Raw genomic sequence first — 20,804 nt, forward strand, 5'->3', positions numbered from 1 at the left:
ACCTATTTGTAATGGACTCACACAGGCAACATATTCAAGATTTCAACAACATATTATTTACTTATTGATTAGGTGTGAACAGGAAAGACATTTTTACTACTGCATGAAGTCACGACATTTTAAAATTCTGTTTTAGAACTACATTTAACGAACGTTTTAATGGGTGAACACGAGAAATGCCATTAGCTGTTACTATTTGTAGTTTTTAAAAAACGATTTAAATAAAATCTCAAGCAAACTTGTTTTTGTTGTGAATTTGTAAAAACTATAAAAAATGCTAGTTTTAGCTTAATTTAAATATTATTTTATTAAATTTCATTAAATTAATAGTGAAATATTTAACTTAAATATCAATATAATTTATTATACAGGGTGTTTCAAAAAAAGGTAACCCCGTCTCTAGGGTAGGTAAAAAACTAAAAAATAATTGGGGTTTGCTTAGTAAAAAATTTTTGTAACACCATCCGTTTTCAAGATACAGGGCGTTGAAGAAAAAAAATGTTACACATTTTTTACGATTTTGCCGAAACTACTGGCAACATTGTAATGAAATTGTATACGAATATGTTTTGGAAGCTGATATATCCCATGAATTTGTTTTTATATCTGATTCTCATAAAGAGCGCTAGTTACACGAATCGTACTAAGTATTAGTCAATATAACTTTTTTAAGGGTATAATTATTAATCAAAATTTCAAGTAAACTTAAACATCATTCAATTTTACACGAAAAAGGTACTCTTGGTAAAACTCGATACTGTGTACCGTTTTCGGAATATTTTGATTTGAAAATTATGAAGTAATAATTGATGCTGGTATAAAATAGTTAGTAATTAAACAAAAGTCACAAGAAGAAAATTAAATTAATGACTAAGAACATAAAATAAAATTCAATTACAGTAGTGTTAAAAATGCCCTCCGTTTTCGCGAATACACAAGTCTATTCTTTTTTCTAAAGATTCCATTAACCTTTTAAACGGTAGGGAATCAGCTATGATGTCATTAAATTGACGTTGAATTCTTTTTTCCAATTCTTGGCGTGAATTTACCTCTGTAGCATAGACTTTTTCCTTAATATACGAACAAACTGCGTAGTCCAAAGGGTTAAAATTGCATGACCGAGGAGACCAATGAATCGGAGCTTCTGCACCTCTACCAATCCATCGATTCGGAAAATGATTACACAACCAATTACGACACCTTCTATCAAAGTGTGGTGGAGCTCCATCGTGCATAAAAAATAAAGATCTTCGCTCGTTTAGCGTTAAATCTTCTAATATCTCGAATAAGGAATTGTTTAAAAAATCAAGATACATATCACCATTTAAATTTCCAGGTAGAATATGATAACCTATTAATTTGTTACCTAAAGTTGCTGCCCAAACATTAACTTTAAATGAGTGTTGGTAATGTGATACCCTTTTGACTCGTGGATTCTCATCACACCAGTAGTGTGCATTATGGGAGTTAAACATACCTTGTCGCGTAAAGGTGGCCTCGTCCGTAAAAACAATGCATTTTAGAAAATTTGGATTGTGGGCTGTCCTTTGTTGCAATGTTTTACAAAAATCTACTCTAACCGGTAGATTATCTGGCAAGAGCTCTTGGACTTTTCTGTAATGATAAGGATGTCATTGCTGTTCTTTCAGTATCCGCCAAGTACTTGAAGAAGAAGTATTTGTTTGTCTTGCTATATTCCTTACGCTAACTGTTGGATCTTAATCAAGTAAATTTAAAATATTATTTTCTTTATTAATTGTTCTTGTTGTTCCTGGTCTACCAGAATTTATTTAATTTGGTCTCACATTCCCAGTTTCTCGACAACGTCGTTTAACAGCTCTAAATGTTTTTTTACTTGGTAAGTTTCTTCTAGGAAACTTTTCTGCATAACGTGTCACATCTGCACTAGAACATCCTAAACATTCGCCTAAGGTTAATAACATGTCAGTGTATTCAACATTTGAGTACATTTTGATTTGATTTTACAAATAACAAGGTTTCAAAACTCTAATTATTGTTGATTTATCGTCATAACAATCAATAAATGTCATATTTCCATGGCACACTTGGAAGCATCAATTATTACTTCATAATTTTCAAATCAAAATATTCCGAAAACGGTACACAGTATTGAGTTTTACCAAGAGTACCTTTTTCGTGTAAAATTGAATGATGTTTAAGCTTACTTGAAATTTTAATTAATAATTATACTCTTAAAAAAGTTTTATTGACTAGTACTTAGTACGATCCGTGTAACGAGCGCCCTCTATGAGAATCAAATATAAAAACAAATTTATGGGATGTATCAGCTTCCTAAACATATTCGTATAAAATTTCATTACAATGTTGCCAGTAGTTTCGGCAAAATGCGTAAATTTTTTTCCTCAACACCCTGTATCTTGAAAACAAATGGCGTTACAAAAATTTTTTACTAAGCAAACCTCAATTATTTTTCAGTTTTTTACCTACCCTAGAGACGGGGTTACCTTTTTTTGAAACACCCTGTATAACTGGTTTTTCTGTAAATATACAAAAAATCATTTAAGCAAATTTTGATTGGTCGTTCTTTATTTCAGATGTACGCAATTTCATGGTGCGTTGATCTTCCATCAAAGATAGGTGATCTTGAGGTTCTTATTCTTTTAACCTCTTGCATTTGCCATGACCTCGACCATCCAGGATATAACAATATCTACCAGATTAATGCTAAAACTGAATTAGCTATTCGCTACAACGACATCTCACCATTGGAGAACCATCATTGTAGTGTAGCCTTCAGGTAAAAATTTAAAATATAATATATTTCTATAATAATAATAGTCTCCCGTTTTATACCGCTGTCGCGGCTTTGGGAGTATAGCAGGGTAGTCTGCTATATCTAGGGCCTACGGTATACAAGGAAGGTAATATGGCCAGTGCTACGCTTCAACCGTCTATTATTACCCCTGGTTTTACCCAAGGTACTCATTTTTATTCAGGCTGAGTCAACCTGGGGCCTATAGACATTTTTAAAATATCTGGATGTTCTTGCCGGCGGTAGGATTTGAACTCCGGACCACCGGCTTGCGAGGCAAGAATCCTACCGCTTGCGCTACGCAGGCCCATATATTTCTATAAAGATTAATAATAAGGCAGACATATGAGAAACAGGTTGAGTTTACCGAAAGTACAAGCTGATTATAGCCGCAAATGTCAAACATGGAACAAAAAATTTCGGTATAGCAGTGTTGGCATGTTTTTATAATGTAGATGCTGTATGCTTCAAATATAAAAAGATTAAGCTTTAGAAAAGTACATTTTGTTTATATTATGTTATAATTTCTGCAATTTTTGATTTATATAAAACAACAATGAGTAAATATTTGTTTCTTTGGAGATTAATTGCAGTTAATTATTAGAAATTTTTTTAGCAATTACCCTATGATAGATTAGGGGATAGATTTAGCAATCTTCAAATCAGCATTTGCCAGATTACGAGATTAATTGCAAACAGATGTTTGCAATTAATCTCGAAAGAGACAAATATTTACTCGTTATTGCTTAAAATTAAATTGCGTTAATTAAAAATTGCAGAATTTATGACAACACTGCCAAACCGAAATATTTTTGACATTTACGGCTATATTCAGCTTGTACTTTCGGTAATCTAAACCTATAGATATTTTAGTTTTCGGTGTTTGTGTGGTATATAAATTAAGATTCTATTTTTTTATTTTAGGATATTGGAAAACGATGACTGCAATATTTTTAAATCATTCAGTAGTGATGATTTTAAACAAGTTCGGGAGGGAATGATAAGATGCATATTGGCTACCGATATGGCGAGACATAATGAAATATTAACTAACTTCAAAGAAATAGTACCAACTTTTAATTATATCGATAAGGCACATGTCAATTTGGTAAGTAATAATTTTTGATAATTGGCCATTTAATGGTTACAAAGCCTAGTGTAGCTAATATAGTTCCTTTCTCTTTCCGTGTTGTATACATGCAATATTATTATTTAACCCTTTCACCTTATTTTATTTATATATATATATATATATATATATATATATATATATATATATAAATTGTTATGATGTATTGTTTGTTAATGATGAGCAATGAGTATTTTTAATAATATAATATATAGGGTTTTTATCGCGGTTATCAAAGAATTAGTTTGTTAGTACTTTTTTAAATTATCTGTATTAGATCTACTATGAAACACACATATATATCTAACCTAGCCAATGTAAATTTAAAATAAACTATCTTTAAATTGAAATTCTTATGAAACTAATTAAATTCTATAGACAATGTAAAATTTAAACAAACTATCTTCAAAATTGAACTTGTTATGACACTAACTAAATTATATTAACAAAATTTTGTACCTTTCTGTCACTGAATGCCTAAATGAACTGTATTCCACTATATAGATTCTAATCACTACTCAATGTCTTCCTGCTTCGGTTATCCTTGTTTTTGTGAAATTACTTTTTCCAATTATCAGCTTCCACCAATTTAAAATATATTTCTTCTTAAGCATTTATAAACCACCAAGCAAACCAGCAAACAGCATTTATATTTATTCTTCTTTTCTATATACCAATATCCAATCACCAAATATATTATTTAATTTTAATATTCAATTAATACTTCTTCCATTATCCAATCATCATTTATACATAACATAATTTTTAATCTTCAATAATATTTTCTTTATACTGTTTCTTAATCTTCATTTAACTCACTATATTGAATAATTGGACCTTCTGACTTACTGATTGACTGACTCTAACTAACTTTCATACTAAAAAACTGGCCATCATAGTAACTGTAACTCATAACTGATTGACTAACTGAATGGACCCTAACTGATGCCTTGAATTCAAATCACCGGGTATTTATATCTTTTTCCATGTTCCAGAACCATCTGGTAAGAAATCATGTTCGATTTGTTCCATTAAACACATGTCTAAATTTTCTGGAAAAAGTATCTATTTGATCCATAGACATAACCATTATTCGAGAATGTTCGACCGTAAACAAAGGTCAAATTCTGTAATCTGGAGAATTCTTTAATTTTCTATTGATAATTTTGTTGACATTTAGGCTTTTCAGATCAGAATATACACTTAAATCAGTAACTATATATAAATTAAACATTTTAAACTAACATATTATTATAACCCCACTTTATATTCCTAATTATTAATTTCTGTCTGTCACTTACTGTATAGTTGGTTGCCTATGCACATGGCTCACTTAAATATATTTACATTATAATCATAAAAAAATACTTTTTATATGCTAATTTCTTAAAAATGCCCTCACATAAATATATTTTTATAAAATTCTCTAGCATATAACTTATTAAAATACCCAAATACTTTTTATATGTAGTAGTGTAGTAGTTTATATGAAGTAATGGCATGTCTCGCAAAATAAAAAACCAAAAAAGGTATATCGATGGACGGCAACCGTATATACGTATTTCTGACTATTGGTCGTCTTCAGTACGGTGCAGCCAAGTTACAGCATGTTAACGCGATAACCTGGATAGTCTAGTTGTGGTGTTGGCGAAAAATGCAAACATCTTAAGATTGTAAGAAAACGATTTCTACTCCTAGACTGTCTAAAACATGGAAGATTGTATAAGTTCTCTGTTTTTCAATAATCTTGAATACGATTCAATTAAATATTGCCTATGCGCAACCATAAACCCAAAAATACTTTAAGTGATAAAACGGTTAACAGTGTCCAGGTAGTTATTCTGGAGTGATCTTTTGTTTTTTCGCTCAAAAACAAATTTTCAGTGTACGTATTATTTGCCGACACTATATGTTCAAAAAAGTCATCAATGAAATATAATTGGAAAAAGTCGTACGGGTAGTAAGTAAACTTGTTTTTAGCCCAGGATTACCAGAAAATTGAAAATTATTAAAATTTGCTAAATCACTCCATACCAGCACATTACTTATGTTACTGTCGACGACAACCCATTTTGTATTTGAACGGTCCGCCACTGCAGCCCAGCCAGCCAGCTAGTCGGTACAGACGACAGATGACAGAATGACATTCCATCACCAGCCGTTGAGAAGCATAGAACTATTTGTTATTGTTTTCATATTTTTGTGCAAATTCATAAATAAATGCAGTATTTTAGACTATTAATTAATTTCAATGAATACAGTCCACTACAACAATAAACATTGGTCCATTCGACCCGATATTTGTGATAAAATCAGTGCTAAAAGTGATTCACAGTTAACGGTCAAGTGAAAGAACACGTGGGATTGCCGAACAATATACAGCCAAAAATACCGGTGAGTTCCCATCTGATTCCTATACCTATTTATACTGTTTTTGTTTGTGTAAGTTGCATAAAACTATTTACAATCTATATATCTATTTAAATTCAATTCGAATCTATTTGATTAATAAACAATGTCGGACGAACACTTAAAAAGATTAATTAGAAAACGTGCTGGTCATAAAGCTTCATTTACAATTTTCTCCAAATTTCTAGAGTCTATTAAATGCAAATTAGAATTACATGATGTTGAAAAAATCGAACTAAGCGACAGAATAAATAAACTAGAAAATACATTTTTAGAAATTAAAATTATCCAATCAGAAATAGAAGAATTGGCAGACGATCCCGAACCACACTTTGTGATAAGGGAAGAACTTGAAAACAATTTTTATTCACTATCGGCTAATGCCAAAGCATTGTTAAATAAATTCATTTCGGATATTGATGATAAAAAGTCGGTGACAAGCGAGCATACAAACAATAACACTTCTATTTCTGACGGGGCTTATCGTTTACAAGGTGTAAAACTGCCAACAATACAAATTCCAAAGTTCGACGGCACATACGAATTTTGGCTAGAATTTCGAGACACTTTTGAGTCACTCATTCATACAAATGATAGTATTACAAATATTCAGAAGTATCATTATCTTCGGGCATCATTACAAGGAAATGCCGCCGCAGTCATAAAACCTATCGAATTTTCCGCAAACGGGTACAATTTGGCATGGGACTCTGTATGTGATCGATACAATAATAAAAAACTCTTAATACACAATCATATTAAAGCTTTATTTTCATTGGAATCTATTCACAAAGAATCTTTTGTAAAATTTCGTAAATTAGTAGATGATTTTTCAAAACATTTAAAGTCACTTCAACAATTAAATCAGCCGTGTGAACAATGGGATGCTTTACTTATATTCATTATAACATCAAAACTAGACGAAACTACTATTAGGGAATGGGAAAAGCATATTGCTACTCAAACGGAACTACCAACTTTATCCGATCTAAAAGGATTTTTAAAATCAAGAGCAGATTTTCTAGAGGCAATTGAAATGAACATTGAAACAAAAAATAAAAGTAAGGAGAACAGGACGACTAGGGGATTCTTAGCAACAAAAACAAACTATACATGCGTCTCTTGTCAAGGCGACCATAGCATTTACACTTGCGAAACATTTTTAAATTATCCAATAAACGAAAGGTGGAATTTTATTAGATCAAAATCATTGTGTACAAACTGCTTGCGATCGGGTCACTCCAATAAACAGTGCAAACTCGGGCCATGTCGCAAGTGCAAAGCACGTCACAACTCACTTTTACACAATAATACAAATGATAGGAGCATCATTATAAGCCAAAATAATTCGGGCACGTTCAATAGAAATTCGAATATATCCAATAGCAGTATTAATACAAATCCATCACAAAGTACAAGTGAGCCAATAAATCCAGGAACAAGTAACAATACATTTTGTGGTAACAGCATGCTTTCTTGTTCTGATACAGGCTATGTTTTTCTCTCAACAGCAATCTTAAGTGTTAAAGATATGAATGGTAAAATGCAAAGGGCTCGTGCACTATTGGATTGCGGGTCTCAATCTTCATTTATCACAACAAACATGTGTAACAAACTAGGAATCAAACCACAAGATGTCAGCTTAAATCTTTTGGCCATAGGCAACAAACTATCAACTATTACAGGTCAATGTCAGTTAGAGATTTGCACATCTAATAATAAATTTGTAAAAATAATCAACTGTTTTGTATTGCCAAAAATAACAAATATTCTTCCTCATACAAACATTGATGTAAGCGCTATAAACATTCCTAATACAATTCGGTTAGCAGATCCTAATTTTGGCAATGCTGGATCTATTGACATTCTTATCGGCGCAGATATTTTTTGGCATTTGATTTGTAAAGGTCGCATATCTTTAGATCAAGGTCCTATTTTAACAGAAACAATATTTGGGTGGATAATTTCTGGCCCGCTGGGATCGGTTCCCCACAATACAATATCTTGCAATCTTAGCACAAATCTGGAACTAACTAAACTTCTTCAGCAATTTTGGGAAGTAGAGGAATTGCCAAATATTCCTCATCTATCTGAAGAAGAGCATTTGTGCGAGGACAATTTTCAAAAAACTACTACACGTGATCCAAATGGTAGATTCATAGTTATGATGCCATTAAAACAATATCCGCATGTGTTGGGTGATTCAAGGATACAAGCTGAAAGAAGATTTCATCATCTAGAAAAAAGATTAGCACAAAACAATCCTCTTCGCGAACAATATATACAATTCATGCGCGAATATCAGGAGCTAAACCACATGTCGTTAGCAGATATCTCTGAAAACTCTACTGTCGACTACTACATGCCACATCATGGTGTCCTAAAGGAGGACAGTCTTACAACAAAACTTCGTGTCGTGTTTGACGCATCTTCACCAACAAGCAACGGGTTATCATTAAACAATATTCAATGCGTCGGACCCAGTATACAACAAGATCTATTCTCAATTCTCATCCGATTCAGAAAACACAAATTCATCATAAGCTCAGACGTAACCAAAATGTACAGGCAGGTGTTAATTCATCCCAGCCAACGCAGTCTTCAAAAAATAGTCTGGAGGGAAAGTCCTTCAGATCCATTACAACATTTTGCTTTAAATACGGTTACTTATGGCCAAGCATCAGCTAGTTTTCTTGCTATCCGATGCCTTTTCGAGTTAGCTAACGAATGCCAATTGTCGCAACCAGAAATCGCGAAGATATTACGTCAGGATTTCTACGTAGATGACTTGTTAACCGGTGCGGATACTATTACTGAAGCTTCGAACATTTGCCGTGAAGTCTCACGTATTTTACTTACAGGTTGCTTCCCACTCAGAAAATGGATTTCAAATGACCCAAGAGTTTTAGAAAGGGTAAATAATCAAGATGATTCCTTTGGAATTCTAAACCTCTCTAAAGATGGAGTCACAAAAACTTTAGGACTTATTTGGTCATCCCAACGTGATTCACTATTATACAATGTACAATATAACAATTACAAGGAAACTTGTACCAAAAGAGATGTTCTTTCTTTAATTGCAAGAATATACGATCCACTAGGCTTAGTAGGTCCTTGTATCATACTTGCGAAGATTCTAATGCAAAGGCTATGGACTGAAAAACTGAATTGGGATGAAAAATTAAGCGGTTCATCACTAAATACTTGGAATAGATTGAAAAATGATCTTGCCAATCTAAAACAATTAAGTATACCACGTCATGCAGTGTGCAATAATGCTAAAGATATAGAAATACACGGTTTTTCGGACGCATCACAACAAGCCTACGGTGCTTGTATCTATTTAAGAAGTACTGATGACAAGGGAAATATCTCGGTTAAAATTCTATGTGCTAAATCAAAGGTTGCCCCTATCAAAACTCTAAGCATTCCACGCCTAGAGCTTTGTGCAGCTGTATTACTTTCACGTCTTTTAACTAAGGTAATTGAATCCATTAATATAGACCTCAATAAATGTTATTTATGGTCAGATTCCACAATAACCCTTGCTTGGATCAATACTTCTCCTAACAATCTTCAAACCTTCGTAGCTAACAGAGTCTCCGAAATTCAGGTCTTAACAAAGTCCTATACATGGAAGTATGTACCCACACAAGATAATCCTGCAGACCATCTATCAAGGGGATTATCTCCTTCTCAAATACTAAATTCTTCACTATGGTGGGACGGTCCGTCATGGTTGTCTTTAAGGGAAGAATTTTGGCCCCTTTTAAATCCAAAGGTAGACATTCTACCCGAAATAAAATCTCAAACTATTCTCAATTTTGTTTCCTATTCTCAGCAAGAACAATAGTTTCCATTCAACGCCTTTTCACAATATTCGCGTTTACTGCGCGCATTTGCATACATCCTTAGATTTAAAAATAATTTATTAACACCCAAAATTCTTAGAGAGTGTGGCTCTCTAACATTAACCAATATTAATGACGCTCGTCGTTATTTATTGAAGATCATACAACTACACTCTTTTCGCGAAGAGTATGATCAGCTGTCAAAACAAAAAAGCGTTAGTTCCAACAGCAAGCTCTTCTGTTTAAACCCATTTATTGACCAGGATGGTTTAATACGTGTTGGTGGTCGCTTGGCTAACTCGGATTTTCTATATGACAAAAAACATCCCATTGTCTTGGATTCAAAACATCATTTCACGATATTATTTTTCCGTCATGAACACCTGCGTCTATATCATGCAGGCCCTCAGCTGCTTCTATCTACTATTCGGGAGACATATTGGCCTATATCAGGCAGAAATCTATCTAGGTTGACTGTTAAACAATGTACTACTTGTTTACGATTTAATCCTAAACCTATACAACCAATCATGGGTGATTTACCACGTGACCGATTACTATACACATTTCCCTTTGCCATCACTGGTATTGACTACGCCGGTCCGTTTTTGTATAAAAATAAGGGCAGAGGTGCCAAATTAAATAAATGCTATATTTCATTATTCATATGTTTTGCTACAAAGGCGATTCATCTTGAGCTCGTAACCGATTTGAGCACTCAAACATTCATGCTTGCCTTGCGCCGCTTTATCGCTCGTAGAGGAAAGCCAGCCAAATTGTACTCAGATAATGGTAGAAACTTCGTAGGTGCCATGTCTGAACTTAAAAGATTTTTAAAAATTAACAATGCACACATACAAGATTTATGTACACATGAGGGTATTGAATGGCATTTAATTCCGCCATATTCTCCACATTTCGGGGGACTCTGGGAATCCGGAGTAAAATCTTGTAAATTTCACTTAAAACGTTCACTTAAAAATACAAATCTTACATTTGAGGAGTTTGCAACAATACTATCACAAATAGAAGCAGTACTCAACTCCAGACCTTTGTGTCCTATTAGTCCTGATCCTAATGATTTAACACCACTCTGTCCCGCTCATTTCCTCATCGGTAGAATGCCAACGCTAGCTCCAGAACCAGATCTACTCCAAGAGATTCCACAACGACTCAATAGATTTCAACGCATCCAACAAATTTTCCAAAGTTTCTGGAAGAGATGGTCTTCCGAATACGTCGTCGAGCTACAGAGACGTTCTAAGTGGCAAATATCCAAGGGAGAATTAGTAGAAGGAACTTTAGTCCTTATCAAAGATGACTGTCTGCCACCAGCAAAGTGGAAACTAGGCAGAATAACTCACATACATGACGGATCGCAGAATACCGCTAGAGTTGCAAAAATAAAGACTCAAGAAGGTATCATCACGAGGTCATTCTCCAAAATATGTCCTCTCCTTCCATTAAATTGAAAGATTCAGGATCTTTCAAGGCCGGGAGTATGTCGACGACAACCCATTTTGTATTTGAACGGTCCGCCACTGCAGCCCAGCCAGCCAGCTAGTCGGTACAGACGACAGATGACAGAATGACATTCCATCACCAGCCGTTAAGAAGCATAGAACTATTTGTTATTGTTTTCATATTTTTGTGCAAATTCATAAATAAATGCAGTATTTTAGACTATTAATTAATTTCAATGAATACAGTCCACTACAACAATAAACAGTTACGTATATTTTTATTTGAATGAGCATGTGAATCGTTAAGATTTTCTAAATTGATTCCATCTACGGCTTCTTCTTTTGTAGGAACTTGGCTCATTATCATCGGGTTTATAGTCACTCTCACTTTCTCAAAATAGTTCGATATCACTATCAGATGAATTCAGCAGTTTTTCTAACTGTTGTTTAGACAAATTACATATATTTATAGGTTTGTTATAGTCCTTTCGAGCAGTTTTAGGTCTAGATGGTCCTGCAATTACACCGTCCTTATTGGATGCACTTTACAAACTATTTGCAAACTAGAACTCTAAATATCTTTTAAAACTATCTAGCAATAGGCCGAAATAAAATACACAATACTTCTTGAAGGCCTAAGCTATACTGAATAAATTATGTCATACGGTGCACTTGACGCAAGAGTTGAATTATCGGCCTGTAAGTAGAAACCCCTAAACCCCTTAGGGGTTTGCTTCACTAATACTAATGACCAGACAAGAGAAATCAAGAGGCGAGTAGAGATAGCGAGACAATCGTTTGTCAAAATGAAAAAGTTCCTATGCAGCCGGGACATAAATATAAACTTAAGAACGAGAATGTTAAGGTGCTATATTTTCTCCGTTCTGCTGTACTGCATGGAAGCCTGGACACTGAAAAAGATAAACATCAAAAACATTGAGGCATTCAAAATGTGGTGTTACAGGAGAATGTGGAAAATACCATGGACAGAAAGAGTAACAAATCAAGATGTTTTGCTGAGGATGGGGAAGGAATGAGAAGTCATAAAAACCATACAAACGAAAAAACTGGAATATCTTGGCCACATAATGAGAGGAGAAAAGTACTTTCTGCTTAGATTCATAATCCAAGGAAAAATCTCGGGAAAGAGAAATGTGGAACGTAGGAGGATTTCGTGGTTGCGATATTTAAGGGAGTGGTATGGGTGCAGTTTAATACCGTTGTTCAGATCTGCAGCCAATAAAGTAAAGATTGCTGTGATGGTAGCCAACCTCCGATAGGAGACGATACTGCAAGAAAAAGAAGTAGAAACCGTCATGACTTAACTCTTGAGTCATCGGCAGTCAACGAGTTAAAGAAGAATAACAAACGTGTGACGTTTATAACGTTACAGACCTTACCAAAATATTTACTTTCAGAGATGTTTATCAGAAATAAAAGGTAGTAACAGCCTGTCACTACTATCTATAATTTTCTTATTAAATCTAAATAATATAATTTTAGATCTGCCAACATTAACGAAACGACACTGGAAACAAACCTATTTCGAAACCTATATTCTATCCTCACCCAAAGCACATTTATTATTTGAATAAATATAAGTTATTACGTAACGTTAACTAAATAGATAAATATTTAAGGTTTTCGTTTACTTCTAGTATACGAATTTCCCCAAAAGAATTTAATATTGTTTGGTCCTCGTATCGAGATCGACCTTTTGAAGTTATCCCCTAATGATGAGAAACGTGAAGGAATTCAATTAGGCTAGGTATACAGTAAATAATAGCATCGCTATCTCTGGTGATAAGGACAGCGTGTGTATGAGAGAAAGATCGAGTATGTGTCAAGGGAACCAGCAGAGATATTGTCTCGTAAATGCTATGAACAGTTAGGGATATCGTACGTACGATTGCCTGTGTTATGTATTATAGACATATTCCGTACTTTCTTTAATTAAAAATCTTCAAATATTTTTAGCTATATTTTATATTAAGACTAACAAAAATTACATTTAAGAAAACAAACAATTAAATGATATCGCAACGGTATAAATCATAGTTATGGCCACAGCGAATACCGCGGGTGCCGTGGAATCCACACCAGGTTTCGAGGGGCACAAAACTTGAGATCATTGATCTTTAAAAACAACTAATGTGTTAATATTTTAAGTATTATTAAATAAACGAAACATTAAACTAAAAAGAAGTTAAGTCGATTATTCGAACGAGTAAATACCGCTTTGTGAAGCAGTGAAGCAATTGGCTATTTATCACAGTAAATACCAGTTTTTAAAAGTATTTTACCATTAAATAGTGATTAGTAATTGTTGTGTACAGTTTTTAACATTAATAGTGAGCTGTAATATTATTTAATAAGAAATTATTTATTAATAATTTTTTAACCAAAACATTCAGCTGTGTTGACATTTAACTTTCCGTCGGGCGCGGTCTTAAAACCAAAAGAAATTGTCGTACGGCCGTAGCATCCTCCTGGTTTTCAGGGGTTTCTGGACGATCTACGATCTACGACCGCCGCTCTCGAAGAGGATCTCAAGTTTCGAGAGTCCATCTTCGTTTTATGGAGTTAAATTGAGATACCGGCCTCTACGGGCAAGAAGTTCCGCCGAGCTTTTGTGGTAGGTGAGGGGACACCGGCAATCAGAATTCTCTAACAGTTCGAGCTTTCTTACAGACAAAATATTCTCGCAATGACTTAATATGTATTAGAATTCTGATGCGTGGTGTATACCTCAAGTTCCACAGAGATGTCGGCCTTCTCACTTCGTGTAGCCGCGTTCCCTCTCCTCGAGAGAGGTATAAGAATCCCGGCAATGTCGACTCTTCCTGCTGCCAGTCGCTTCGTATAGCTACCTTTTTGTTAACAGTAATTCTTATAGTTGCTATTTACATAAGGTTTTGGAGACGAAGTGTTATTGCAGCTCAACCTGATAGTAAAAGCAATTACAAGTCCCCGTCGGGGCTTTCATTCGCTCTTTACCGTGACAGGCCCAAATAACGCTGTGGTCAGTTCGACACGATTTGAAATAGTTCTAAGACCAATGTCTTTTCTATCTCAGAAAGTCGTGTTCTACTGTCAGGAAGCGTTTGTAGTCGACACGCCGGTTCTTTTACACTTGATGATTTAACTTGTAAATTGGATAACCATTATTGGATAACTATTCTTCAATTTTGACGTCTTCGACGATAGCAGGATATTGGTTAAATAAAACTCAAAGTTAGCTTAGTAGCACACCGAACCAACAAGGTCGTACGGGGCTAGTAGTGTATGGCGCCTGGCTCCCGATCGGAAAATGTGCTGCTCTTTTATACACATCGTGTTTGAGAATTTTCAGCACACTTCCGCCGAGAGGCCAATGATGGCGCAGTTAATAACGAGCGCTGTGGTTGGCCGGCCAAAGTAACAATCTTTGTCGTGATTGGTTACCTTGACGACAAAATGTCGCGGTGTATAAAATGGAATATGCGGCTGTTAACGCCTCTTTTTGTAAATAACAACAATTTATTTTAATACTATGTATTTAATACATGTCATCCATATACGTAAGTACATAAAAAACTTTTGTATATATAAAATATTTGTATTATATTGATGTCGAATGGTTATCCATTTATTTGATAATCATTAATCTGTCGCTGACTGGTAGGAAACTTTTCGTGTGCTGTTTTATGGATGCTGTTACCAACACTCCTACATCTGACTGGGCATCATCATCTTTGCCTGCATAATAAAAACGGTTGCCATTTACTGTATCCATATATCCTTCTCCTTTCCATCTCACCTCGCACATACCAAGTATGTCTTACTTTATTCGTCTCATCTCGTTTTCAGCATTTGCTAGTTTGCCTGCTCTATATAAAGTTTTAACCTTCCACGTAGCATTTTTAAGTTTCCTTCCGGGGATTCTTAGCACCCCTTGACGATTGAACGCCTGCCGGAAACTAGGGGCCATGTTTTGATTTTGACTTGCCATATTAACTATCTTGGGAATTTAATGCAATGGTTTTCCACTTGCCTTTTGCATCATATGCCGTTGACGACGGGATGTCGTTCGTCCGCCTTTGGGAACGATTTCTTCTCCCCAGGATTAGAGGGTGTCCTTGCGTCATTCCTAAGAATAACGTTGAATGCTTATACCGGCAAACACTTGGTCCCCATCTGCGTCAACCACCTAAGCTATCTACTTAAGTGTTGCCCGTCTTCTACCGCGTGGAGGTGCAGATTGGGGTTTTCCCTTCATTGAGATAAAGACCATAGAGGTATTTATTGATACTCTACAGTACTTTTAGAAGACATCAACATAATAACATCACTTAATATACCCGGTTCTAATGAAAATGAGGAAGCCCATTTTTGTAAAGTAGAAAGCGCCGGCAAGAGGTAACCTAATGACTTAAGATATCGATACTCTTTAGGACTAAAACTGCGCAATGAAATAGCGGATGCAATGTCTACTGGCAACCATCGCAATTTTTTTCTTTCGGAATGTAATATCTTTTTTATCTGGCCAGTAGTAGACAATTTTCCTAACAAAGTTTTTACATTATCAGTTTATTTCTCATCTCTTCTATAATGCTAGTGAGTTTGGAATTTTCTTTTTCCAGAATAAAAATTGTTTGCTGAAGTTCTGCTGTTTGTCGTTGATCATTTCTAAAAATGTTACTTAGATAATTATTTTTTAAAAGCCTAAATAATATCAAATAACTTACGAAGATGGCACTTTTATATTCTCCTTTTCTTCCAGCTCATTGTTGCTTAAATTATTAATTGGTTGCAAAATATTATCAACACTACATCGCCTCCTTTTTGCCAATCTTTCGGATCTTAATGAATCCGTAACTATTCTTTGTTCAAAAATTGTTGAGAGCACGAAATATGCCTCAAACTCATAAAACGGTCGTAAATCATAGGCGTTCCTAAGGTGTTTATTCATTAAATAATAATATATTGTTTTAATACTGTTATATATAATATTGATAATATTTTAATACTAATATATTTAGCAAAAAAACAATTAAAACCTTCACGACTAATGTTGGTTATTATATTATATTAATAAAAATAAGAATTTAACCTTTAACAATTATCCTTATCTCTTTGGATATTTCAATACTTAATCAATTCAATATTTAATCTTCGCGTTTAATCACTTTACTAGAAAACCTGGAATTCATATCCGAAGGTACTATTCGTTGCAAGATAATTAAGATGGAATTCCCCAGATTTTTAATAATATAATTATATTCGAAACTTAACTTGAAAGGATGAAGTTATTACGAACGAAAACAATTTTTTTGTTTAGTACGTTTTTGATCGCATGTAATTTACGGCTCGTCGGTGTTTCCGCGTCTACGGCAGTAATTAGCGTCTCGAATATTTCTTTTGCGAATTATATGCAGTGCGTGAGTGATTTTTATTCCATATACCTACGAACATATACGTACCTTTCGCTCGTGCTCGTTTTATTGGATTGTTTGTGATGGCTTCATCATCAAGTTTTACACCGGTACTGTTGCGTACAGTCAGTAAGTCTGTCTATTCACCAAGAGAGAAGACTATTGTCCTGAATGTTCACGATGCTCTGGTTTCTCAGAATCCAAACACTGTTCGCAACATAGTCGAAAGTTGTGCCAACATGACTGGCGTAGGAGAGTCAACTTTATATAGGTTCCTATCAGAAAGAAAAAAACACGGTATAGCTAACCCAAACACAAACGAAAACTTACGCCTTACGAAGATGGAATGGTAAAAGCAGAACTTTTAAAAATTGCCCGGCAACACAAATCTAAGTTCAAGAAATACGTAGTTGACAAAATGGCGGAAAGGCGAAACATCACAGTCTTTAGACTTCCACCCTACCACTGCGAAATAAATCCAATTGAACTCATTTGGGCACAAATGAAAAGTTATGTGGCTAGAAAAAATACGTCATATAAAATACAAGCTGTACGTGAATTGTTATACGAGTCTTTATAACATATAACAAAACAAAACTGGAAAGATGCAGTAAGACATGTAATAGAAGAAGAACAAAAAATGTGGGATCTTGATAACATAATTGATGCGACCGTAGAGATTATTAACCTAATTATTAACCCTCAAGACAACTCGGATTCCGAAGTTGATCCTATTTATTTTGAATTTGAATAGTTTTCTAATCGTAATTATATAAGGTAAGTAATAGTAGTTGTAATCGTAATGTATTAAAGGGGAAAGGCGCAAAATGTCGCCTGTCAAAATCTTCAATGTGTTTTAAATGTATCCATTTTTTTTCAAATCCTGAGAAAACTAAAAAGCATTTTTGAAAAATTTAAAGGCAGAATGAAATATTTTTTAGAATAATAAAAAGATTCTTTTGCATGCAATATTTTCAATTAAAAATTATACTATATTTTCTCTTTTATTTTCACCCCTGTTACATAACATATTAAAATAAACATTGTAGAAGTTTTCAGGGACTTTCTGCTCTGAGTAATAATGTAATCTTTCATTCTGCGTTTAAATTTTTTAAAAATATTTATTAGTTTTCTCCGGATTCAAAAATAATGGAGACATTTAAAACACATTGGAAATTTTGCCAGGCGACATTTGGCGCCTTTTTCCTTAATTAAATAAATGTATCTTTTACAAATGGCAAGAAACTTTTTATTTTTGAATAAAATAAATAAGTTTTATTAAAAAATACAATTTACATAAGTACAATTTAAAAAATATATTTATTTAGTTCAAATAAATGTTTCAATCATATACTCTACGACACTGGTCGTTCATTTCTATCCATTCAAAATACCCCCGTAATAGGATTATAAGGTATTGTATTCCTTCAGATATAAGGTGGGTTAGTCGAAAACGTCTTAAACCATCAGTTTTAGGTTGGTTTTTACTATTATATCGTATTACCTATCCTCTCTGTATTTCAGTTTTCTAATTAGGGTTAAACTTGTAGTGAGCTATCAACAAATTGTGAACCGTGTATTTACAGGAAGTTTTAAAGCTGGTACCTCATTTTCTTTCAAGTTTCTACTTCGTGGCGTATAATTCAAAAATTGTTTTTTTGAAACAAATCTCAAAGCACGCATTCTCAAAATGTGTGGAACAAATTGTAGCTAAAAAGGCTACATTTATATTATTCCATATTCAAATAATATTACCATTTTTTAAATTTATGTTGTCTGCTCGACGCCAAGCTATATTCCATTTTTTAGAAAGTTCATTATCTTTCGGAAATTTGAAATACCTAATGTCAGTTTTCATTTCAAACGTAGCATACCGTTGTAAGTGTATCGTGGGCAGCTCGTGGTCAAGTCTACTATAGACAAGCATAAATAAATGTACTAATTATACATTCTGTGATTTCGTATGAGAAAACACAAATTAAATGGGTAGTTTTCAACGGCCGCTGTGTACAATTAAATTTAAGGATATTCGGCGTTTAAGGATGAAATCACTCTTCCAAATATTGATATAAACTTTTTAAACTTATTTTTGAAGTGATGCCAGGTTTCCACGACTCTCCATATATTTTTTTTATATTCTAACAGCATCTTTGTTTGTTATACATTTTTTTTATTTATTGTTGCCTGAACCATTAATATGTTCGCTACCAATTAGGAATTTAATTAAAGTTAACATATTTTCTTTTTCTCCTTGTTACCGCGTACATATTTTAGGCATAATTTTAATATTCTTTTTGGAGTGGATTTTCACAGGAGTTCTATTTATACCGGCGCATAATTTTGGTAATGATTCCGTCTATTCCTACGTGAAAATTTTGTTCAGAAGAAAGTCCCTTAATCAGCGGCGTATTTCAGTAATGAGCTTTAAAAACTGAGGGAATTACTTATAAAGGTTTTATTATTTGCAGTAACTCTGCGGTTCTTTTTACTTTTTATATTGTTCTGCACACCACGGCAATAATACTGTCTTAGCAGAAGGTATGAATACTTTTATTAAAAAGAAATTATTTAAAATAGTGATTATTGTTGTTTTTACTTCTTTATCTAAATTTGTAAATCTATGTTATTAACTTAACTTACAGATGACAAATTATCGAAATAATATTCTTTATAGGGTTCTGTACGGGGCAATCTTGTATTTAATCTGTTTTTGACAGTACTCCAAAGTCCTTTAAAAAACTTCAAAGTACTCCAAAGTACTTTGAAGGCCAAACTCGTAGAGGCCTTTTGTGATGTAGTAGAAGTTAAATATTTTTATGCTCCACACATCACTACTGACAATAAACAATTATCTATTTGCTACTTCTAAACATTTCTGTTATCAACGCTGGCGATAACGGTCCTTCAAGGGATGCATGGTAGGCGGCTCACTTTGGGGGACGACAAAATGAGTTTTTGAGATTTTTTTATGCTGGTGTTATACAAAATACTTCTTCTTCTTCTTCTTTTTCCTCCTTATAAGCAATTCTGCTTGTTTATTGGCGGAACTGTACCTCTATGGAAGGTTGTCATTCCATCTTTTGCGCAGCCGTTTGACACTTCTTCTGCCGATTAGTGACTTATCTCTTGCTATTGTAAAGACTCCGGTCGGCTCGCGGAGATAAGAATACGACCGAGGTCAAATGCCCTGCCTGTCGTAAAAGGCGACTAATGGGTAGGAATTGAGAGGTGGAGAGCCGTCGCTTGAGGTGTCGGGTCTGTAGAATCTCACTCGAGGCGCTTAGGCGTCACGGTCACCAGTCTACACTCCCAGTATCCGAGACGAGACTCTCGTGGGACCACTCCACTCTCATTCCAAGAGAACCAGGCGAGGTTGAACGACCTGGGCCCGTTCACACCTCTTTTGGCCTTAAACCACCAAGAGGGGTGTCGGTGTCTCGGCACGTACCCGCCTGGAGACTTAAAAGTGGTAAAGGAGAGATCCTCGGCGGAGACCTGTCTACGTGCAAGGTGGAAATTCCTCTGCCTGCGTCACATGTCCGCCCGTGGGAGGGGATAGCGGATGGGTGAGGTAATCGCAACACTTCAACAACGCGCCACTTTCATTTTGGTGTCGGACTCGTAGGGACATTAGGGGCGCTAACAGTCGTATGCCTAAAGGCCAGAAAGACCAGGTTCCTGCCATTTTTTCATAATTGGAGGGCACAAAGCATAGCTATGCTATTGTAAAGAGACGGGTCTCCT

At 34.5% G+C, this 20,804-nt stretch overlaps 1 protein-coding gene across 1 annotated transcript in view; it reads left to right on the top strand.

The window, feature by feature from the left end:
• Pde9 (phosphodiesterase 9) overlaps window positions 1-20,804 on the top strand; it is a 1,302,013-nt gene that overhangs the window by 1,237,489 nt on the left and 43,720 nt on the right. The window contains exons 11-12 of the mRNA XM_072540799.1: window positions 2,577-2,779; window positions 3,719-3,902. Coding sequence (XP_072396900.1) covers window positions 2,577-2,779; window positions 3,719-3,902 — 387 coding nt within the window. The remainder of the gene's footprint in view (window positions 1-2,576; window positions 2,780-3,718; window positions 3,903-20,804) is intronic.

This window comes from Diabrotica undecimpunctata, chromosome 8 (genome assembly GCF_040954645.1).
Source record: "Diabrotica undecimpunctata isolate CICGRU chromosome 8, icDiaUnde3, whole genome shotgun sequence".
NCBI classification, from domain to species: Eukaryota; Metazoa; Arthropoda; class Insecta; order Coleoptera; family Chrysomelidae; genus Diabrotica; species Diabrotica undecimpunctata.